This window comes from Tupaia chinensis, unplaced genomic scaffold, assembly GCF_000334495.1.
Source record: "Tupaia chinensis unplaced genomic scaffold, TupChi_1.0 Scaffold000061_1, whole genome shotgun sequence".
NCBI lineage: Eukaryota > Metazoa > Chordata > Mammalia > Scandentia > Tupaiidae > Tupaia > Tupaia belangeri.
This window is the reverse complement of record NW_006159519.1, coordinates 371,453-396,006: the sequence shown is the minus strand read 5'-3', so window position 1 is coordinate 396,006 and position 24,554 is coordinate 371,453. Positions and strand designations below refer to the sequence as shown.

The 24,554-nt window shown below is 41.8% G+C and overlaps 1 protein-coding gene across 3 annotated transcripts in view; it reads right to left on the bottom strand.

The window, feature by feature from the left end:
• The window catches only part of ERICH1 (glutamate rich 1), a 92,205-nt gene extending 68,914 nt beyond the window's left edge, over positions 1-23,291 (bottom strand). For 2 of the 3 annotated variants that reach the window (XM_006141627.3, XM_006141628.3), the window contains exons 1-2: positions 23,170-23,291; positions 5,259-5,405 (exon numbers count right to left, since the gene is read on the bottom strand). In XM_006141627.3, coding sequence (XP_006141689.1) covers positions 5,259-5,405; positions 23,170-23,191 — 169 coding nt within the window. In that variant the 5' untranslated portion in view covers positions 23,192-23,291. The remainder of the gene's footprint in view (positions 1-5,258; positions 5,406-23,169) is intronic. The other variant, XM_006141630.3, reaches the window with a different exon arrangement.
• Positions 23,292-24,554: the final 1,263 nt, after the last annotated feature.

Here is a 24,554-nt window from a genome sequence, read left to right as displayed (position 1 = left end):
AGCAGGTACCGGGGGGGGCGGGGGCCCGCAGCAGGGCCCGGGTGGGCCGGCGCAGGGCCCCTCTGCCCGCCGCCGCCTCGCTCAGCGCGGGTCCCGGGGGTCTAGATATTACTTTTTGACTTAGAAAAATAAGATTGTGTAGAAAGGGTCAATTGTCATCCTTACTGAATCTTCCTATCACCATATATATTATTAGTGAAAAGTCACTGTTAAGGCTTTTGTTAAATTACAGGAAGGAAGGAAATACAAATAGATCCTAAAAACACTTTTAAAAGGATCAAGAGGGGTGGTTCAGTAAAATTCAAAGAAAAAAAAACCCCAGAAAATCTTAGTGATACCTGCTTATCATAAGACATACTGGTGTTAAATGTCCTCTCTGTGTTGCTATCTTTATTTATTATCGTTTATTTACTTTACATTTTATAGCAGTTTTGATTTGACAGCAAAACTGATCATAGTAGAGATTTCCCATATATTCCTTGCCGCTCTGACACCCCTTCCAGCCATACCTTCCCTTAATATCAACACCCACCAGAAGAATGGTCCATTTGTTATCATTCATAAACCTACAATGGACACAACATTGCCACCTAAAGTCCATATTTTGTATTAGAGATAACTCTTAGTGTTGTACATTCTATGGGTTTGGACAAATATATGACATGCGTCCACCATTATAATATTATACAGGATGGTTCTTCTGTCCTAAAGTCCTCTGTGTTCCATTTATTCATCCCTCCCTTACTACAACCCCAGGCAACCACTGATTTTTTTTCACTCTCTCCATAGTTTTGCCTTTTCCAGAATATCATATAGATTGAATCATACAGTATGTAGCCTTTTCAGACTGACCTCTATCACTTAGCAATATGCATTTAAGTTTCTTCCATGTTTTTTCCTTTTTTCTTTTTTAAATTTATCTTTACATTTTATCACACACATTTACTTTACATATCAAAGAATTTTTGCTCATACTTCATAGTTCTTGACAGTTAATAAATAATTTTTGAAATTTCAAAAGCCTGATTTTTTTTTTTTTTGAGAGGTTTTGCTATAGGGCGCATGCGCACGCAAGAAAGACAGAGAGAGACAGAAAGCGAGAAATCACACACACACCACCCCCCGGGGGGATGGCCACGCCCCACAATCCCTTCTCCTCCATTCTCCTCTTGGGATCTTGGGCACGCACGCACACGTCCCCGGTGTGAGTTTAAGCCACCGGGTCCGGGACTCGAACTGTGGTCGACTACATGGGAGTTCAGTGACATAGCCATTATGCTAACTGCTGGTCCCAAAAAACTGAATTTTAAAGATAACTTCAAAATATTTGTTATAATTTTGTTTGTGACTCTATAACAATATTGACAGTACGGTTTTAAATATCTTTGAGAAAATATTTACATGTCATCTACAGAAACTGTTAAAAAGCAAACACCCAGCACACAACTCACACATAAATCTTCCCAGCTCAGCTCTGCCTATCAAGTATTCTGTGGTTTACCATCTTCTAGCAAAGATCGATCTCTCTTTCTCCCTTCACAGTGTTCCTCAAGGTAATCTTCCAGTTGGGGCTGCTCTTTTGCAATCTCTACTGATCACAGTGCTGGGCTGGAAAAGTCCTCCATGTCTTTTCACGGCTTGATAGCTCATTTCTCTTTACCACTAAATAATATTCCATTGTCTAATGTATGCCAGTTTATTTACCCATTCACTTACTGAAGACATCTTGGTTGCTTCCAAGTTTTGGCAATTCAGAATAAAACTTATAAACATCCATGGCAGGTTTTTGTGTAGACGTAAGTTTTCAGTTCATTAGAGTAAATACCAAGAAGTGCAACTGGTGATTTGAATGATAAAAAAAGTTCACATATGTAAAAACTGTCAAACTATCTTCCAAAGTAGCTATACCATTTTGTATTTCCACCAGCAATAAAGAAGAGTTCTTATTTTCCACATTCTCACCAGCATTTGGTGTTGTTAGTTATCTGAATTGTTGCCATTTTAATAGATGTGTGATGGTATTAATTTGCAATTCCTTAATGACATATGACATGGATCATCTTTTCATATACCTGTCATTTTCATATATCCTTTGGTGAGGTTCAGGTCTTTGGTCCATTTTTAATTGAATTGTTCACGTTCTTATTGTTGAGGTGTATTTTGAGAGAGTTTTTTTTTTTTTTTTTTTTTTTTTTTGCTATAAGGCATGGGTGCTTGCCAGAAAAACCAAGAGAGACAGACAGGAAGCAAGAAATCACTCCCCCCCCCAGGGGGAATGGCCATACCACAATCCCTTCTCCTCCATTCTCCTCTTGGGATCTTGGGCACACATGCACATGCACCCAGTGTGAGTTTAAGCCACCAGGTCCAGGATTCGAACTGCAGTCAACTACATGGGAGTCCAGTGACATAGCCATTATGCCAACTGCTCGTCCTCTTATTGTTGAGTTTTAAGAGTACATTATAGATTAGTCCTTTTTCAGATACATTTGCAAAAATTTTCTCAGAGTCTGTTGCTTGTCTTTTCATTTTCTTCATAGTGTCTTTCATAGAGCAGAAGCTTTTTAATTTTAATGAAGTCCAACTTATCAATTCTTTCTTTCATGTATACTTGCCTTTAGGGTTGTATCTAAAAAAGTAATTGCCAAACCCAAGGGCACCTAGACTTTCTCCTATGTAATCTTCTAGGAGTTTTATAGTTTTATATTTTACAATTAGGTCTGTGATCCATTTTGAGTTAGTTTTTTGGAAGAGCATAAGGTCCATGTACTTAGATTCAGATTCACATGTTTTTGCATGTGAACATCCAGTGGTCCCAGCACTATTTTTGGAAAAGACTATCTTTTCTCCATTATATTACCTTTGTGCCATTGTCAAATGTCAGTAACTATATTTATGTAGGTCTATTTCTAGACTCGTTATTCTATTTCATTGATCTATCTGCCTATTCTTCTGCCAATAACACAGTATCCTGATTACTGTAGTTTTATAACAAGTCTTAAAGTTGGGTAGGGCTAGTCCTCTAACTTTGTTTTTCTTCAACATTGTGTTGGTAATTCTTGATTTATTTTAATCTCCATAGAAATCTTAGAACTACTTTGTCTATACACAAAAAACAACTTACTGTGATTTTGATTGGGATTAAATTGAATCTAAAGAGCAGATTGGGAAGAGTTGTATGTCGACAGTATGAACATGAACATGTTCATGAACATGGAGTATCTCTTAATATATTTAGTGCTTATATTATTTTGGGGAATGCTAATGTAAATAGTATTGCATTTTTAATTTCAAATTTCATTTGTTCATAGAAACATGATTGTCTTTTGTATGTTAAACTTATATCCTGCAACCTTGCTATAATTGCTTATTAATTTCAAAGGTTTTTGTACAATTCTTTTAATATATTCATTACCTGCTTTTAAAACTTTGCTAAGCTGACTACAATAACATGTAAATGTCTAATATGCAGAACAATCATTGTATTCGTTTGCTAGGGCTCCCACTAAAAAGTACTACAGGCTCAGTGAGTTAAGCAATAGAAGTTTATGGTCTCAGTTCAGGAAGCCAGAAGTCCTATTGAGTTGTCAGCAGGGTTGGTTCTAAAGGCTGTGTGGGCACTTGTTTAAATATCCATTTTGTAAGACAAATAATAATGTGATTGAATGTGTGGAAGAAAATGAAATAAAAAAAAAAAGAAAAGAAAAACAAGTTATAAACAAACAAAAAATAAAGGCTGTGTGGGAAAATCTGTTCCAGGACTCTCTCCTTGGTTTGTAGATGGTCTTCACTGGGTCACATGGTCATCCCTCTATATACTAATCTCCTTTTTTAATAAGAACATCAGTAATACTGGATTAGGGTCTGCCCTAATAACCTCATTTAACCTTAATCACCTTTTTTAAACACCTCATCTTCAAATACTCTGAAGTACTAGGGGTTAGGACTTTAAGATATAAATTTGGGGGTGAATCCTATAATAGGCATATCCTTTAAATAGTAGAAATACATTCAATAGCAGTTAATTTTTAACATTCGAGCGATATTAATTTTTATCCTACTTTCCTGGGCTCTATAGCAGAAGCAAGGTGTCTAGATTTACAGTAAAGTACATTTTCATGTGGTAGTCTTGGTAGTACTCTACATTAGAAGCTCAGACATCTTGAAAATATAAAAATCACATGACAAGGATACAGAAGAGGAACATGGAATACAAGGATTCATCTCATAGGAAAAGCTTCCTTAGTGTAATCCCATATCTAGAATGAGTAAAGGAAACTTCTTCCTTCTCTCTTGTCTTATATCATGGGTATTCAAATTCTGTGTAATACCCAAAGGCATTAATCACTTTATGGGTTAAATGCATTTTCTGGGCTTGCCTAGAAATACAATTACCATGAATAACATTCTTTCTGAGGTAAATGTGTTGTGGATAAATACTGGTTTGTGGGACTGCTGGGGCTGCCTGTTAAGAGCCAGTTGAGGGAGTTTCATAAGATATGTGAATACTAGGGAATTAAATTGCATCTCTTGTCTCAATGTTATTCAACAGGGCCAATAAGAGACAGAACGGCCCTCATAAATAGAATCACATGGAGAATAAATGCCCAGGGAGAGACTATTGCTAAAAAGATGTGAACTAAGCACCTTTACCATTTGTGCCTGCAGCTCATGTGGTCTATCCCTGTGTCTCCCACAGAGTGGTTTCTCACTAGGTTAATTCAGCTGTACTGCTAGGGAACGAGAGTTGTTGGAACCGTCACCATAGACAACCCTGCTGCCCAAATGATCTTGGGTAGGACAGTCACTGAGATAGACATATGCTGAAAATCAACAGACAGGGACCATCGGGAATCTGTCCCTGAGTGGATTCAACCCAAACAAGGCAGGGAGGCTGTCTGGAGGTCAGTACACTGACTGAGGATATAGCAACAGTGGCAGAGAGAGAAACACATGCTCTAGTCATAAGACGACCAAGGCCTGGCTGAGTAAAACCTCCAGTCACAGTGCAATCTCCATGACTGGAATTCGACATATAAATGAATTCAACAAAAAACAAGACTCTAAAGAGCCTTTGGCTTTACCCAAGTTGTGTGTAGAATGACACCTTGGTCTGCCCACTCTTTCTGTTAAGACCTTTGCAAAATTCGATTACCAAATAGAAGTCCTAGTTTCAGAGGGTAAATTCTCCAGTGTAAGCACAAATGACTGAAGTGAAATGAAGTATCTAATGTATCAGCACCTGCAAATAACCTCACCCGTCAAAGGCGGAGCATGCTTGGGTTTTACTTTCTCAAAGGTCACTTTCTTGGGTGGTTTTTCAGAAGCTGAAGTCTGGGGTGCTGCCTCTTCTTGGCCACTTGGAGCATTAGGAAAAAGCCTCTTCAGTACTTTTTCAACAAACACTACAAAGACAAGAAATGAATGATTTATGGCAGTTTTATTTAAATCATCCATGGCTTTTATTGAAAACAAAGACATCCTGGGAAGCAGCAGTTAGCGTAATGGCTATGTCGCTGGACTCCCACGTAGTCGATCGTGGTTCGCGTCCTGGACCCGGTGGCTTAAAACTCACGCCGGGCGTGTGTGTGAGTGCCCCAGATCCCGAGAGGAGAATGGAGGAGAAGGGATTGCGGCGTGACCATCCCCCCTGGGGGGTGATTTCTCACTTTCTGTCTCTATGTCTCTCTCTGTCTGGCGAGCGCACGCGCCCTATAGCAAAAATCTCTCCAAAAAAAAACAAAAAAAAAACAAAGACATCCTGACAATACTTCCTGAGAGCCAAAAAGTCAAATACAGTGACCCCACCACTGGGCACTATACCCCAGGCAGCCCCCTAGACACAGCACATAAAGAACTCCCCTGCCCCCAACTGCAGACAAGTGTTTCTGGGATACAAAGGGAGGCCTGGATGGTGTGAGCTCCATGTAGGTATTACACTGGGGCTCCATGAAACTCTTGTTTCTCCTCACAAGGTTCTAGCTTGTGTTGAATTTCGTGGGTGATGGAGACTGTGAACCATTTCAGAGTTGGGTGTGTGGTCCTGGGTGCCAGGCATCCTCTTAAAAGACAGCCCAAGTACAGGCCACACAGAGTACCTAAGAACCAGGTGTGTGGACAGACAGGTCTGAGAAGGCCAGCAGCACACCTACCCTCTCCCACCATCCATTAAGCATGTCCTCTGTACCTGTTCCTTTAAACAGAACACATTAACCGAGGAAACAATTCTGTACGGCTAACAGGGTTTCAACAAATATGTGGAGATTATTTAGTTTATTTTAGTTTATGTTCTGCTTTAACTGAAGGAAAATAAAAACTGTCATGATGAATAAGTATTTCTGTCCTGATTTAAGTGTGGTTAATGAGCAGGTACTAATCTCAAAATAGCATACTAGAAAAGGTGAGCAGGGAAGTTAATAAAACAATTTTTTTTCAAACTCATTAGATTTAGAAATAAACAAAAGAGCAGCATCAGAATAATCCAAAGTTGTGCAGCAGAAACCAGAATGCCTAATGCAAACATGCTCATACTCTTAGATACACAGTGGGAGAGGCAGACTCAGCACAATTGGATATGTGTAATAATTTGTAACGTGAAATCAGAGGTGAGAAACTGGGAGTGGCTTATAGGTGAAATAGCGGAGATTTGTTAGCCTTACACAGTAACATCACACTTAAAAACACAAATCCTTCATAATTCATCATATCATCAGATAACATGTATTAGATACAGCCCCTTTACCATGTTCCAGCTGTAAGGAACATGGTAGTGGGTTTAAAAAAACAAAAGGGCTCCTTCCAACATAATGTTAACCAGGGGACCCACTGACTTTCTCAGATCATCTGTAAAAACCCAAACACAGGCCTAACCACCATGTGTAGGTAGTAGGGCATCACCACACAAAACAGAGGCCAGCATATGGGAGACCCGGGCTCAGATGCCGGTTAGGCTGAACGTGTCAGGGCCAGGCACTTTTGTAGAAGGCTGAGAGAGGGAGGAATCACATCGCAGAGAGACCCTATCAAGGGTATACCACCCTCAACCATGAAAGAAGCTCAAAAAGCAAAAACAAACAACAAAACTCAAACATGCCCAGGGGGGTAAACAGGTGTGCACGAGCACTACCCTAAACAGAGTACCCCTAGTATGAATCTCTGCAGTCTGGTGGCTCCCAATTCATAAGGTTCCTTTGGTGGGAGGAAAAAACCCTCTGGCTAAGTGGAAAATGCGAACTGTAATGATGTTATCATGTAAGACCCAGATTGTTGAGGTCCTTGCAATAAGACAGTCAGCATATGCTATTTTTAGGGGGGATATTGTATAAAACCTTCTTTAGCAAAGGAACCTACCAATGTATGGCTGAGGTGAGGAGACTCCAGACCCCTCTGAAGAAAGGCCATATATTGGGTGACCCACATGAAATGTACTTCAGAGCATCCTCTGACCTGCAGAGGTTGTCGGGGTCATGGGGAAGAGATTGGTGGTTTGCACAATGTTTTTTTTTTTTTTTTTAAAGACATAATGCTCAAAGGTATATTTATTTAAAATAAGGATAAAGTTCAAATTTCCATGTATATTTCCTTTAAACTGTAAAGAGTAAAATATTATATTGTAGATGATTAGGGTGATAATTTCTAGGGGGAAAAAAAGAAATAGATAAAACATGCAGAATCGATGAACCAGAATGTTCATGAACTAGAACAAATGCTAACATAAAATCATAACTAATCAGCCTGTTTTACAAATAAAGACAAGGAAGCTTAAGACCTGCCTGGTCTGGCAGCACCCAATCCAGACATCGAGCTGAACTGAGCTGTGCACCACGGCTTTCTGCACGTGCTCATGAGTGCATCTGTGTGTGGCTGAAAATAGGAAAATCTACAAAGAAACCCCAGACTGTGGTCAGGGTCATGACACGCCTGTGGCTGGGCCGCTGCACAGAGCAGAAAGCAATCCCAGGGAGGAACAAGCATGGGTCAAGCCCCTGAGAGAAAACAGCCCCCAGTGGGCACACTCAGTGCGATCAATCATTTGAAAACATAGTTTGCTTAAACAACACAGCTGACCCTTAGGAGAACCATAAAACAAACAGGGGTGAGGATCAAAGCATGTGACATCTGGTCCCAGGCACTTGTCTTTCAAGGCTTCCTGATGGCGGTTTCTGAGTTGAGAGGAAAGTGGCCTGATGAGAACATGCTGAACTACAGAGAAGTGAGCATTTTGACTGAGTTCACTTTATTGCCTGAAATAAATTATATTTACAACCTAATTCATGGTGGTATTCCACCAATACTATTAAATTTCATGTCGCAAATGAAAATACTGGATATAGATGTATCACTGTCATAAAAATCCTAAAATGGGAGTAAAAATAGGGATAATTTAAAAATCTGGTCGGCAGATATTCAAATACACTGACGGTTGGTATTTGCCAAGTGTCATCAATATGAAATGGTTCATACTGGAAATCACAATCACTGCCTTCTATAATCTAGCTTATTATTTCAGAAGAGACTTCGTTCATCTTAACCTCATGGCCCACAGGACCTACAATCAAGAAGGGATTTGCTAGGAGCCAGCAGATGGCATAGTAGTTAGGGTGCTGGACTCCCACATGGCTGATTGCGGTTTGAGTTCTGGCTCTGGTGACTTGAAACTCATGCCGGGAGTGTGTGCAAGTGTGACAAAAATCCAAGAAGAATGGAGACGGGATAGTGTCATGGCCATCGCCCCTGGGGGGGGGGGGTGATTTCTCACCTTTCCTCTCACTCTTGCTCTCTGTCTTTCTGAAGAATGCATGCACCCTCTGGCAAAGAACTTAAAAAAATATTAATAATAAAGAGTGAATTTTCCAGCATAGCTAGCAAAGATCATGAAATGCCGAGGCCTTCTGGATTCTCAGCTGACTTGATTTCTGCAGTTTTCTCCCGTGTGACTGCTACAGGTGAAACCTTGTCTGGAGGTTTAGAACATGTGGCTCCTTCTCCAGGGGCAAATCTCAGTCTGGACCTCATTAGTCCAAGCCACATGCTGTGAGACCCTGGTCTTCCCATCGCACATCTTGACCAGATCAAGCCAAGGTTGTAGACTGTCCTCAAGCTTGGAGCTCAGAGACCCAGGCCCCCATAGTTCACCAGCTCTGACTGAGCTTTTAGCTCAAAAGAAAAACAAGAAAAATGAAAACTAAAATGAAACTTCAATATCCCAAGCTAATTTGATTTAAGTAGGTTGTAAACCAAGGGGCCGAAGAGATTTCCATCTTACATTAGTGAGTTTTAAAACCTCATATGGGGAATGGCAGGTGACATGGTAGTTAAGGGTGCAGGACTCCCACAAGGCCGACCACTTTTGAGTCCCAGACCTGGTGGCTTGCTTTCTCCCTCTCTCTCTCACTCTATCCCTCTCTGGTCATAAGTAAATAAATAAATAAAGTCAAATAAAATAATTATTAAAAAATTAAAATAAAACCTCATACGAAAAATTTATATTCTCTGATGGACAACATATTTCTTGAGGCTATCTCTGATGTCTGGCCACTTCCCTGAAGCCTACATGGTCACATACATGGAAGGGGTTCAGGAAATTCGTTCCTGCCTCTACTACTTGTTCTAAACATTGCTATAGGAAAATGAGCACTTAATATACCTTTCCTATTGACAGGAGTTAATGCATGATTTGATATTAAATATTGGCCAATGTTGGTTTTTATAACCTATTATCCATGATCCATGAATTACTCATAAAGTATACTGTAAACAGGCACAAGAACAGAAAATCTCAAATGAATGTTGAAACAGGTATCTTGTTATAATGCAGGAAGTGTTATTTCAACAAGAATTTTAACTATACATTTTAACTCAATTTAATAGACATCTACAGGTATCTAAAAATAAAATAATTTTGTAGACACATATACATATCTAAATACTCTCACTGCTACAAAATGAAGCATAAAGTATTTTTTAAAAATAATATAATTTTAATTTTCAAAAATCAGTTTTTATAAAGAAAAATGAAGGGGCCAGTCGGTGATATGGTGGTTAAGGCAACTGAATCCCACATGGCCAACTGTACAGTTTGAGTCCCAGATATGGTAGTTTGAAAAACATGCTGTGTGCTTGGTTATGCATGCCCAAAAATCTGGGAGGAAAATGGTGAAGAAGAGATTATCCTCCTAGGGGATGCTTTCTCTCTCTTTTCTCTCTCTTTCTCTCTCTCTAGGGAGTGCACACATCCTATAGCAAAAAAAAAAAAAAAAAAAAAAAAGGGAAAAAAGAAAAAAAAAGGCAGAAAAAAAAAAAAGGAAAAAAGAAAGAAAAAGGCAGCAAAATAAAAATATCAGTAATTACTTTCTATAAACTGACATTACTGGAAGATTCACTAATGCATTTTACTTTATCCCAGTGACAAAATCATTTTGCCATCTGCTGGTCCAGGACCTGGGCATTTCTAAGGGAGGATGTGGCCACAAGTCTTGGTCCAGGCATTCTGAGTCCACCAACCTGAAAATGAACTGCTCTGTCACTAACAGTGTTCAAGTGGTTATTTAAATAGCCATAATCAGCTATTTTAGACCAAAAACATATTGTATAGCCACTTAAACCCTCACTGCTACTTCGAAACATAAGAATTAAGGATAAAATAAGTACCCTATAAACTGCCTGATGGTTTCCCATAAACGTGGACTTAATTCAGTCAACACACTATGTCTTTTTTGTGGTTAATATTAAAAGCAGCACAGAAAAGAAAGTGTTTTTAATTTCTTTTTTAGAATATTGGGACATAGTTAAATTTTAAAAGGTATTATTTATCAACTTTGGGTTGTTGAAAGGTTCCTTTTTGATCTAGTGTGTGGATTTCTTTCTTTTTTTTTTTTTTTGGAGAAATTTTTGCTATAGGGCATATGTACTTGCCAGAAAGACAGAGAGACAGAAAGCGAGAAATCACCTCCCGGGGAGATGGCCACGCCACAAGCCCTTCTCCTCCATTCTCCTCTCGGGATCTTGGGCACGCACACACACGCGCCCGGCGTGAGTTTAAGCCACTGTGTCCAGGATTTGAACTGTGGTCGACTACATGGGAGTCCAGTGACATAGCCATTACGCCATCTGCTGGTCCCTCCCTAGTGTGTTTTCATGGAGCATGTGTGTGTGTGTGTGTGTGTGTTTATGTACTACAAATACAGGTCTTAGAGTCAAACTAAAGGTTAAAAGTCTTTTTCCTGTATAGATACTTATGTGCTAAACATTAAAAAAAATTAATAATAATAAAATAAAAATCCCCAACCAGAGCTAGGTGGTATAGTTCTGGGATTCAGGCTTGTGTCACAGCCCAAGAACACTTAAGAGTTCTGAATTTGCATGGATCAAATAAGTGCTTAGTGGCCATAACAGAGACACCGAGGCCTCCGCCCGAAACCTGAGGCCAGCCTCTGTTCTCATTTTTCTCACACCTCATCAATGTGCTACTCATTGAGCAGCAAGAGCAGGTTTTAACTTGAAACTCTAGCGTCTGTCAAAAAGCAATCACCAGAAAATAAAAAAGCAGAGGAATGGATGTTAAAAATGCCAATCGAAAAAAATAACCTGCAGGAATACAAATACAATTACCAAGTAGACCAGACAGTGAGAACTGGAAGATGATAGACACACAAAAAGCCAAGATGAAAAAAAAAAAAAAAACATCTAAAATTAATATGTTGCAGTACCAAACAGAGGGATTTCCACAGGGGAGTTATGTTATTTTGATATAATTTTTCAAAAAGGACCGTTGCCTAAACTTGCTATTTCAATTTAAAGATATAAGCCGAATAAAAATAAAATCTTTCAGTGAAGTGTTTTTTTGGAAATCAGTCACCTAGAAAAAAAATTGTAAATACATGCACCTCAAAAAGAAATATAAGTTTGATCACTGGTGGTAAACCTACTGAATTCTAAACTCTTCCTCAATGTACTTGTTTGATTTAAAATCTAACAACTGATTTAAAATCCATGAATTAACAGTATGGAAAAGAAAGGTTTTTGTTCTGTTTTTAATGAAATTGTTAACGGCAGCATTCCAAGGAATTGTTTTTTTTCTATTTTGCTATGGTATGGGAGCATACGTCCTACAAAGCCCCTTCAGGAAAGAAGCCAAAACAAACTCAATGAGAGTCCGCAGTAGCTGGGGCCAGATGGTGGCGTAGCAGTAAAACACAACCCTCTGCTAGGCAATCCCACACGGGAAGCTTCCCAGTTTAAGTCCTGAGACTTTCCTGAATATGCCAGGCATGAGTTTACCCATAGTCTGGAGCTGGCTTGAGGTAGATCATGGTGTTGAGACCCGGTTGGCAGTGTGCTCTATCTTTTTCTCTCTCTCATGGGAGAGATAAATAAACTTAACAAACAAAACAAACTCCTTCTCCCCCCAAAAAGGGGCCACATCTCTTTCAGCATGGTTCCCAGGCTAGGTAAAGGGAACTGGGTCTACATCCCATTTAAGAGGCTCTTTGGGGGGGGGTGAGGAATAGAAATAGGAATTTTTCTGTCTATAATATTCCTTTTAGGAAAAAAAGAAAAGAGAAAAATAAGCATCTCATGATCTTCAAGACCACTAAATGTTACCCCACTAATGTAGTGGATATTTCTCTTTTCTTAAAAATAGTCAATTTGATTCCCAAAGTCGCATATTTTCCTTTAGTATCTGTATTTATCATAATATACTTTATTTAAAATCAGGAAAAAACCTACATTTCATTTTACTGACTATGTACTATTCATTTAGAAAGCTTTGTGGTGATAGAGTGATGGAAGAGATTAGAAATAATGTTCAATTATTTGTGATTCTTTTATGCCAAATGTGAAAACTCTTATCATCCCTATAAAGTACTATCATTTGAGAAAGCATAACTTTCAGAGAAAACCAAAACGTGTGCAGCTAATTTGCATATAGAAGAGGAAATAAGTTTAAAAAAGAACAATTTCAAAATGTGAATGTTTGCAGTCCAACAGGTGGCTTAGTGGTTAAGGCACTGGATTCCCCTATGGTCAACTGCTATTTGAGTTCTGGACCTGACGGCTTAAAACTTGTGCTGAGTGCACGTGCATGTTTGCCCAAAATCCCGAGAGGAATGGAGGAAAAGGAATTGTGGTGTAGCCATCTCCCTGGGAGGGGTGAATTTTTGCTTTCTGTCTCTCTCTGTCTCTCTGGCAAATGCACACATCCAAATAGCAAACTTCTCTTTAAAAAAAGTGACTGTTCATAAGAAGCTGTCAAAGTCATAGAACCACATGTTTAAAAATAAAACAGACTACAAATATTGACAAGTAACTTTTTATATGTGACTTCTTGATACTTCATTTTAAGAGAAAAACATATAGCATGAATAGGTTTACGATACACCTTTTTAGAGTTTTCACTTAACAGGATCATGAATGGGAGTTACTAGATTTTTGAAACAAGAGTTGGCAGGCTTTTAAAAACCATATTGAAATGAAAAGTCACCACTGAAAATAAAACCAGAAAGGACCATTGATAGCAAATTTCACATTGAAGATATTCTTTCTTCACCTTAATCTGCCATATCAGACGAAAAACTCCCCAAACACTACCACTAAAACCACAAACAAAAACAAACCAAATTATTTAATCAGTTTAAAGTAAACTATGAAAAACTTCCCTATCTCAGTAAATATCAACATTAGTCATTTCCTTTTCCATCCTGACATGTGCATATCTCATTTTAACAGGTACTTTATATTGAAATTATTTCACAATTATTGGGTTTCTGGGAAATCTGACATTTAAAATGACTTATTTTCAGTAAAAAAACTATTTTTTTGTTTAGTTTTTAGGGAGTATGTGCTGGTCAGACAAAAACAGAGAGAGACACACAAAAAGGGAGGGAAAGTGAAAAGTCAACCCCCACAAGGGGGAATGGCCACACTGAAATCCTTTCTCCTCCATTCTCCTTCAGGGATTTTGGGCATGCACGCAGAGGCGGCTAGTGTAGCTGAAGGCCTGTGGAGTTGGCAATGTGGGATCCAGTGCCTTAACCTCCATGCCACCTGCTGGCTCAGTAAAAATTACATTTAAATGTCTGCTAAATATATACAGGTCCATCAGAGTTTCCTTTCTTTCATTTTGTCCCTATAATGAGGCAAGGGCTTTTGTTTTTGTGTTTGCTTTTTTTTTTTTTTTTTTTAAACCAGATAGAGGGAGGGAAAAAGGGCAGGCAGGAGGAATAGAGAGAGAGAGAGAGAGACAAGTATTTCTGACAGGGTCTCTTCATGGTGATGTTCAGCCCCACCTCCCAGCTATTGCACCTGGCCTGGGTAGGTAGCTTTGAGAACAAAACCCAGGTTTCCCGAGTGGCCCCCACCTCGTGGAGCAGTACTCTACCCACTTGCACTACCACGGCCGGGCTGAGGCAAGAGATTTAACTTTGCCTATAAGTGATCACAACATTACATAACTTCACAGAAAAGAAAATTCCAGTACAGTATGCTAATCCAATGAATGATAGATTCTTAATGGGCTTCGTAATAGAATTATAAATAGAAAAATAATTAGCTAAAATTTAAGTAAGAGTTTGCAAGGTTTTTAAAATATTAATTAAAAGAAAAATAGTACTCAAAATAAGACCAGAAATAATATTTAAATGGAATATTATTAGAAGCTTAAACCATGACCAATCATATATGATAGTCGCATCTGAGTCGTACAAATACAGTTAAGTATTAATTCTCTACCAAAACTTTTAACAGAGAGAAAGAAAACAGATGAGGTGGAAGAGGAAAAGGAGGAAGAGGAGGAAGGGGGGGGAGAAGAGGTAAAATGAGTGAGGAAAATATTTTATGTCAATGTCCAAAGTTTTTCCTTACAGAATTTTTTAGCAGCACTAATTATGTCATGAACAGTTCATAAATATTTTAAATGTTGGCATAGCTATAATAATTTTCACCAAGAATTGATTAATATGTCTTAACAGAGTAGAGAGTAAGGGGTGCTCCTGGGTACTGGTGGGGGTGGGGGGAGGGCAGGGCTGGTAGCACCACTGACCAAGGTGGAAGCTTCGACAAACTGCTCAGTGCTCAGAGTTGGTTTCTACCAGAACAGGGCTGGGCTGAAAACTGCTGAGATGCCGTTCAGAAGAATTTAGAAAGCTGCTTTACTATGGTCTGAACACAGAGGGTAAACTATCATTTCTACTCCAGTGTCTTTGTTTTTCCCAGTTTCATTAACATTGGCTTTTTCATTAGATCTGGAATCCAACCCGAAGAACTTGTTGACTGACAAGATAACCTGCACTGACAAGACCCACGTCATGAGCAGTGGGGTGGGTTGTGTGGTTCAACAGCTAGGAAGACGGTGCTGGGTGATGGCACCGTGGTAAAACATGAGGCTTTGCAGACCCACAGTTGAAGTCTGGAGAACTCCCTGAATATGCTGGGCACAGGTGTGCCCACGATCAGGCTGGCTGAAGCTGGGAGAGGATCATGGTCTCAGGACTCTGTCGAGGGTGCTACATCTCTTTTTCTCTTCTCCATGGGATAAACAAACTTTTCAAAAACACATACCAAAACAAACAAACAAACAAACAAACAAAAACAATTAGGGACACTACTGGGAGAGACTGAGAGTTCCTGCAGCAGCTTCTCTGGCTTGCCTCCTCACTCTCAGAAACAGTCTCACCCTGATAATGGCTTCCTTTAAACCCACCTTTTGTGGAATCAAACTCTGCCAACCATGTCTTCAAGGCAAGGTCTTAGCAGCATGTCTTAACAGAGTAGAGAGTAAGGGGTGCTCCTGGGTACTGGTGGGGGTGGGGGGAGGGCAGGGCTGGTAGCACCACTGACCAAGGTGGAAGCTTCGACAAACTGCTCAGTGCTCAGAGTTGGTTTCTACCAGAACAGGGCTGGGCTGAAAACTGCTGAGATGCCGTTCAGAAGAATTTAGAAAGCTGCTTTACTATGGTCTGAACACAGAGGGTAAACTATCATTTCTACTCCAGTGTCTTTGTTTTTCCCAGTTTCATTAACATTGGCTTTTTCATTAGATCTGGAATCCAACCCGAAGAACTTGTTGACTGACAAGATAACCTGCACTGACAAGACCCACGTCATGAGCAGTGGGGTGGGTTGTGTGGTTCAACAGCTAGGAAGACGGTGCTGGGTGATGGCACCGTGGTAAAACATGAGGCTTTGCAGACCCACAGTTGAAGTCTGGAGAACTCCCTGAATATGCTGGGCACAGGTGTGCCCACGATCAGGCTGGCTGAAGCTGGGAGAGGATCATGGTCTCAGGACTCTGTCGAGGGTGCTACATCTCTTTTTCTCTTCTCCATGGGATAAACAAACTTTTCAAAAACACATACCAAAACAAACAAACAAACAAACAAACAAAAACAATTAGGGACACTACTGGGAGAGACTGAGAGTTCCTGCAGCAGCTTCTCTGGCTTGCCTCCTCACTCTCAGAAACAGTCTCACCCTGATAATGGCTTCCTTTAAACCCACCTTTTGTGGAATCAAACTCTGCCAACCATGTCTTCAAGGCAAGGTCTTAGCAGCATGTTCCTGGAGCTAGCTATTCGTCTCGTCTCTTGTCTCCCCACCTACATGCCCCACCATGTTCTACTGTGCCTTCTACCCCTTCCCACCCTTACCTGCCCACTTTCACCCTTCACAGACAGAAACACCAGCTTCTGCTCTGCTCAGATCCCACACTCACCTCCCAATCACAAGGGCCCATTATGGTGGCCCAACATAGCTGCTCTTATTTTTCCACAATTCTCTAAACTGTGTTTGCAAAAGTCAGTTTCATAACTCATTTATTCATCCATTCAGGAAACACTTTCTAAGTGTTTTCTCAATCCTCATCGATCTCTGAAAGGGGAAAGAGCTACCCATTCCTCTTCCAGAAGGAAGGGGATGTGTCATATCTGAGCATAGTAACACCTGTGTGCTGATCAGCACAACCAGACTTTTCTGGCAGGACAGTAAGGGACTGCCTACTAACTGCACAGAAAACCACAGATGTGACCAGAACAATCACTCTGCCCAACAGTGTCACCATGTGTCCAGAACACACTTGGAACCCAGCACAGTAAGAGGGATGAAGGAGTCTCTTTCTAATGAAGACCCTTACACATCAGCTCTTCCAGTTTTGAGACTCCACTTGGATATGCAGACACTGCAGGAAAATTTGAGAGACTAAGTGGGGAAAAACAAACACACATACAGATACACACATACACCCACACACAGGCAAACATGTACTTGCACACATGGATGTGCACATACACACGCAGACACACATGCACAAAGACACACATACACATAGGCATACGCATGTGCACACAAACACACATATGCACACAGACAAATATGCATACACACACACACACACACACACACACACTCCTTCCTACTCCAGAATCTGGCCCACCAGACTTTCGTCCTCACTCCAGCATTTAAGGATTGACGTTAGTAAGTCCAATTCAAGTTCTGCATCCCTTAAGAAATGTTTCCAATGAACATAGCATGGAGTAGGGGGATGAGAAGAATGAGAGAGTAGCTCAAAACCTCTGAGTGATTATTGAGTCAAGTGGTGTTACACTCATCCTATGTGCCCCACACAGCAAAAGAACATCCAAGTAGAAGGAAAACAGACAGGCTTTCTAAAATGTTAGGTCATCAGGTAAGTTGTGATGCATTTTTTTTGTTTGTTTTTCTATGCAGAAATGTGTCATGACTTTCTTGACAACCCAATAGAACAAGTTATCTCATGACATACTCTGCTCTGGACACCCACAAGGTCCCCAGACAGGACTAAGGAGCCATCCGGTAAAGAGGTGGCAGCATGCCCTACCGTAACAGTCCCCAGTCTCCCTGGCACCAAGGACTGGCCTCGTGGGGAGAAGGAGAGTTGGTCCAGAATGACCCAAGTGGCCCCCATTCTCTGTGCACCCCATTTCCCACTACCACATTGCAATATACAATGGAACAATCACACAACAGGTTTCTTGGTCCCATGGAAATCCAATACCTGATCAGACAGGGGGTGGAGCCCAATGTGAGTGATGAGGAGCAGCAGCAACCACAGACGAAGCCCTGCTCTTCATCTGCTCCCTGACTTCTACCGTGAGGCCCTGCAGACCTGTACTGGTCTGCATCCTGGCTCCCAACAGGCCATGGACTGGCACCAAACTGTGGCCCAGGGGGTTGGTGACCCTTGCTCCACTGGGCAGACACTGGGCTCACCATTCACTCCAACAGTTAACTGAGCAGCTATTTTGGCCAGCACTGTGAGAGGCAGGATCAGATGATGACCTCAGCACAGGGATTTCCTTCTTCAAGTAGCATGATGCAGCCCCTCTGGGAGAACTGCAGCTCCTATGAGCTTCCCATTTCCACTGCAGCCCACTTTAGGATTCCTGATCACAGGCTACCGTGAATACAAGCACAGTCCTATCCTAGTTAGCTTAGCATTTAATTACACGTTGGATATTCACCCAATCTCCCCAAGTTGAATGCAAGCCACTTGGACTACATGCTACATTTAAGATATGGTGCCCTTGGGGCCAGTGGATGGCATAGTGGTTACGGTACTTGACTCCCACATGGTTGACTGTGATTCAAGTCCTAGACCTGCCAGCTAGAAATTCATGTCAGGCACAGCTGGATGTGTGCCCAAAATCCTGAAAGAAGAATGGAGAAGAAGGGATTGTGGCATGGCCATTACCCCTAGGGGATGGTTTCTTACTTTCTCTCTGTGTGTCTCTGGAAAGTGCATGTCCCCTGTAGCAAAAATCTCTTAAAAAAAAAAAAAAGACATGGTGGGACCAGCAGTTGGCGTAATGGCTATGTCGCTGGACTCCCACATAGTCGACCGCGGTTCGAGTCCCGGACCCGGTGGCTTAAACTCACGCCGGGCGTGTGTGCGTGCGTGCCCAAGATCCCGAGAGGAGAATGGAGGAGAAGGGATTGCGGCGTGGCCATCCCCCCTGGGGGGTGATTTCCTGCTTTCTATCTCTCTGTCTCTCTCTGTCTGTCTGGCGAGTGCACGCGCCCTATAGCAAAAACCTCTCCAAAAAAAAAAAAAAAAAAAGAAAAAAAAATATCAAAAAAAAAAAAAAAAAAGACATGGTGCACTTTATGTAATGCTCTTCCATTAGGGAGAGTTGTTCATGGTCATAGCAGCATGGTAACTCTGGAGGCTTGCAAAGCATGGTTCCAGAGACATTCATACATTTTTCTAGAATAAAATAGTGCATCCAGAAAGTAATTCCTACTTGAGTCGTGTTGTTTCAAAGGCTAAACATTCCTCTTGTTATCCTGAAGAGTTTTGCTACAATTTGTCACCGAAATAATGGTTGCATTGGCAGGTTATGTTATCACCAGGAGCAATCTACTTGAAGGAAAAAAGTCACTCAAACCTTAGACTGTTGCCACCCTACCCACTTCATGCATCCTGGCCCGTGCCAGGGCCAAGTGAGAAAACAATTTGGCTGCCTAAGACGGGCCTTTATAAGCCTCCATGACTCTACCCCAGGGCCCAGGCTTGAGCTACACCAGTGCTTCAGCACTGAGGGAAAGGATTTTGTGCTTGGTTTCCTGCTGTACCTCCAGGGCTTTAAAGAAGCTGTGACACCCACACCCAGCAGATGCTCTGTCACACTGGCAGTGGAATAAGTGCCATTAAGTCAGAGTTCTGCACATGGTCTACTCCATGGGAGGGACGCCTGAGCTGCACAGTGATCACCTCCACACCAGAGGCACACGGGGGAACCATGGCCTCTCCCCAACCCCTCTGGGATCCAGTGTTCTTGAGAAGCCACTGAACCATGACAAATGTTAGCGCAAACCCACATTGAGCCACCATTTCTTCCAACCATCACACATTTTCCTAACCATAATAGTCCTCACAAGCCACACAAGAGGGAAAACTGTTCTGAAGACTGAGATCAGGTCTGAGTTTCATGCTCTAACAAGTTATAAGTGCTTAGAATTTTAATTCCAACTAAGATGTCCCTTAAGTATTTCTCAGAGCCTAAGTGTTACCTAGCAGAAGGGCTCTTTAGGTGAGCTTGTGAAGAGGAGGTAGAGAAAACTAACATTTTCTTTCCCATTTTAACATTTTATAATCCATCCTTTGAACCACAATGTTCTTTAACAACCTAAATTTTATTCGATAATTTTGTTGCATGACCTACAGGAAAGGCTGTTTCAAGGGAAAACGTTTAATGACTGAGAGAAACCATCAAAAGCTTTCATTTATCTTAATTTACTAAGTTGAGAAGCGGTTTTTTTTTTTAAGTTGACTAGATGCCTTAGAGATGATGTGATGATTTCTTGCATAGGGAAAAAAAATATTTAACTTCAGGCTAAGAGTCAGGACTGCAAAAGCAAGAGTGCGTGTGGCATGAAACATGAAGAAAGTTTGCCATGCAGCAAGATATCCCTTCACCCAAATGCAGGAGAGCAAGAGACAGCTTTTCCATCCTTGTGACCAGCACTCTGATGGCTCATGGTCAAGTCTGTTCCCACCCACCTTAATGTTTAATTAACAGAGCCCATCAACCCTCTTCTAGAGCAGGGTTACAGAAAAGGTAATTTGAGTACTCATTAAAATAAGCTAATGTTCATTTTGGAGCCTAGCATCTGTTTGTTTAGAAACTTTTTCTTTTTTTAATTTGCCAGAGGGCATGTACACTAGCCAAAGAGAGACAGAAAGAAAGGTAGATGACCAGGTCATTCCACAATTCCTCCTCCTCCATTTCTCCAGCCTTTCAAGGTTTGGGGGATGTATGCAACACACCTGATGTGTTTTTCAAGCCTCTAGATCCAGAATTTGAACTGTGTGGTCAGTCATGTGGCCTCCAGCTCCACCTTAACCACTAGGTCATTAGGGCCAGTCCTATTAACTGTTTTTCTTTGTTTTGTTTTTTTTTTTAAAGAGGTTTTTGCCTTAGGGCACTATAGACTGAGAAAGTGAGAGGGAAGGTGAGAAATCACTCCTCAGGGAGGATGGCCACACCACAATCCCTTCTCCTCCATTTTCTCTTGGGATCTTGGGCATGCATGCACCTGTGCCCAGCATGATTTTCTAGCCACCAGGTCTGGGACTCAAACCGCAGTTGGCCATATGGGAGTCCAGTGACGTAACTGCTATGCCATCTCCCCCACAAACAGTTTTTTAAAGTCAAGAGGGTGCAGTCAGAATCCACTGGTACTTAGAGGAAAAGGGGAAGCCCCAGCATGACACTTCTGAAGCGTATTCATGTTGGGTATAGTCAACATGCAAACAAAGTGATATGTAGTAACTAAATGTATAAAATTTAAATTAAAAAAATGAAAAAATTAAGTAAAATAAAAAAACTTAAAAAAAAGACAAGGTGAGACTGTATTTTTCTCCATATTATGAGATTAGTTTCCTTTTCTTCTTTTTAAGCCAATGCTTATTCACTATAGTTGCCACGGGCTTTTCATTTGAAAGAGCAAAAACAGGGGAACCAGCAGTTAGCGTAATGGCTATGTCGCTGGACTCCCACGTGGTCGACCACAGTTCGCGTCCCGGACCCGGTGGCTTAGAACTCACGCTGGGTGCGTGTGTGCGTGCGTGCCCAAGATCCCGAGAGGAGAATGGAGGAGAAGGGACTGTGGCGTGACCATACCCCCTGGGGGGTGACTTCTAGCTTTCCGTCTCTATGTCTCTGTCTGGCGAGCGCACGCACCCTATAGTGAAAAACCTCTCAAAAAAAAAAAAAGGGCAAAAACACAATTATCAGTTGTAACCAGAGAAGGAAAGAAATGAATTACAACCTGAACTAATCCAAGTTAAGGTGAGATAGATGTCTAAAATTTCCATCTTTTCCCATTATAATTGATGATTCTGGGGTAATGGTCATGAGGAAATGATAGTTTACTGGATTCATACGAAATAGGAGGTTGTTCTTTTGTTTTTGAGCCTTCTAACACTTTCATTCTGAGGTTCCAGCAGGTTAACCAATCCAACTTCCTCTGCTCCTACCTTTAAAAACACTATTATTTAATAAACACGAGTATATGCCCCACTACTTGGATATACTATAGGTAAATAGAGTTATGTGTTGCTTAACAATGAGGATATGTTCTGAGAAATGCATCCTTCGGCAATTTTGTCATGTGAACATCAGAGTGTACGATATGTCCATGACGCACCTAGGCTCTACCGTATGGCCTATTGCTGCCAGGCTGCCAACTTGAACGGCATTACCGTGTAGGTGATTGTAACACATCGGTATGTATTTGTGTATCTAAACTCATTCAAAGAAGAAAAGATCCACTAAAATAGAACCCAGGGTAGCTGAGGCTATCGGAGGATGATGGTGTGAAAACTCTGTATGGGGTGCCTATCTCTCTCTGCGTTCCACTCTGTCACAGAAGAAATAAACTTGGAACAATAAGTAAAATATCAATGAAATTTTATATACCTCAACCAATAATACAGTAGGTTATCATTATTAAGCGGTACATTATGTACATAATTGTGTTTTTATAGAACTGGCAGTAGGAGTTTATTTACATGAGCATCACCCAAAACAAGTGACACCGCAGTGCTTTATGACATTATGCCAGTCATCACATCATTGGGCTAGACAACAGGCATCTTTCAGCATTATGATGGTCATATGGGACCACCACAGTAAATCTGGTTCTTTCCTAACCAAAATGTAGTTATAAATGCATGACTGTAATTACCTTCTGTTTTCAGAGAACAAAATTGAGACGCAAGATGATTTTTGTTGTTCTATGTAGTGAGGTTACAGGTGACAGGCCGCCAGGCCCAACCACCACTGAAGGCACGGCTGGGACACTTCGGAAGGATCCCGTAAAGCCCTTACTTATTTGTTGAAAGGTGCTGTGCAGAGAACACTAGGACTGCCTCGCCCTCACCCTCCCCCCTTATCCCACCACAGCCCCCGACCCCAGCAGTACAGGGACAAATGGACAAGGTGTACGGTCCGGAGGAAAGGTGGGCCGAGTCCGAGGTCGGGGTCTAGGATCAGGACCCGAGTCTATGGCCAAAAGCGGGATCTGGAGTCTGGGCAGGCGGCGTCCCGATCCCTCCAACTCTCTGAGCCCCTGCTACTCCCTTCCATCCAACCCCGCCAGGGAGGCCCCTCGCGCCCCCAGGGCCCCACCTACCTTGCCCCCGACGGGCGGACATGCCTAAACCCGGGTCAGCGAGCCGCGGTTAACCCAACCAAGCTGGCCCGACCTGCGCGCTGAGCGCTTCCGGATTCCGTCAGCCTAGGCCCGCCCACAACAGCAAGAGTGCCCAATCCGGGTCTGGGGCCTCTTCCGCTAGCTGTCAATCAGTCAAGCGCCGGCTGAAAATTGGTTGGTACTGAGGGTGTGGGCGTGCCTGAGGCCCTCAGACCCCGCCTCTGGGAGCCTCGCTACGGAGCGTGCGCAGAGAACAGTCGGCTGGGGAGGGGCAGCTCTGACAAGCAGGTGTCTCCGCCGCCAGGAGCAGGGGAGAGACCTGCCACGGAGCCGCACCTGGTCTACATACTGGTCGAATTCAGGATGCGAGCGCTAGAAAGGACGCTGTGGGGAACAAGAGGACCCGGAGGCTTGAGTGGAGATAGGTCTCACTCTGTCCACGCACCTGCTGCCCACTCTTTACTCTGCCTGATCAGCTGGACCTAGCTTTGCCGGTAAACCAGGAATCGTCAGGGTGCTGATGTCCTCCCACAAGCCCCTCTACCTTCATCCACGCGAAGATCTGTCCTGATACCTTCTTGGCTGGTCTTCCTACCAAGTGAATCGCTTCCTCAGGGTCTCTGCCCACCCATGGCTCCTGCGCTGGGACATTCGCTCGTTTTGACCCCTCTTTCTTAAATTCATGTCTTAAAAAAACATTTATTGAGTGTCTGTACTTCCCTGAATAGCCTCACAAGAGGAGAGAGACAATGAAAATTAATAAAAACGATAAGGAGTGCCTCCTGTGGAAATGAGAGATATGAATGAATGAATGAATGAATGAATGAATAAAAAGAGAAGGAAAGGCGAAGGGGAAGTGCCCTTGGTCAGAAAGGCATCTTTGGAAGGCAGTTTGAACACAGGGTTGAAGCAGGGGAGGAAGCAAGGCTTAGGATTAACTAAAAGAGTGATCAGAGCAGAAGGGATAACACACCTTCAAGGAGAATGCCTGTTGTGTTTATATTTGGGAAATAGTGACAAGGCTACTGAGAAGAGAGCACAGTTAAGATCAGAGGAAGGAAGGTGTGTTAGTGGGGCAAGACCATGCATGTAGGAACCATGTTAACTTTGGATTTTGCAAGGAATGAGATGGAAAATCACTGGGCGAATTTGAGCAGAGGAGTAAAATGATCCAATGTACACTTGAAAGAAGTCACTTCAGCCACTGTGCTAAGAGTAGACATTAGTGGGAGGAAGCATGGAGCCCAATTTGAGTCAACTGCAGTAAGAAAGATGTTGGTGGCTAGTATCCGAGGGATATCATTTGAGGTTGTGGGAAGAGATGATTGGAATGTAGATATGTTTGAAGGCAAATAAATTTTCTT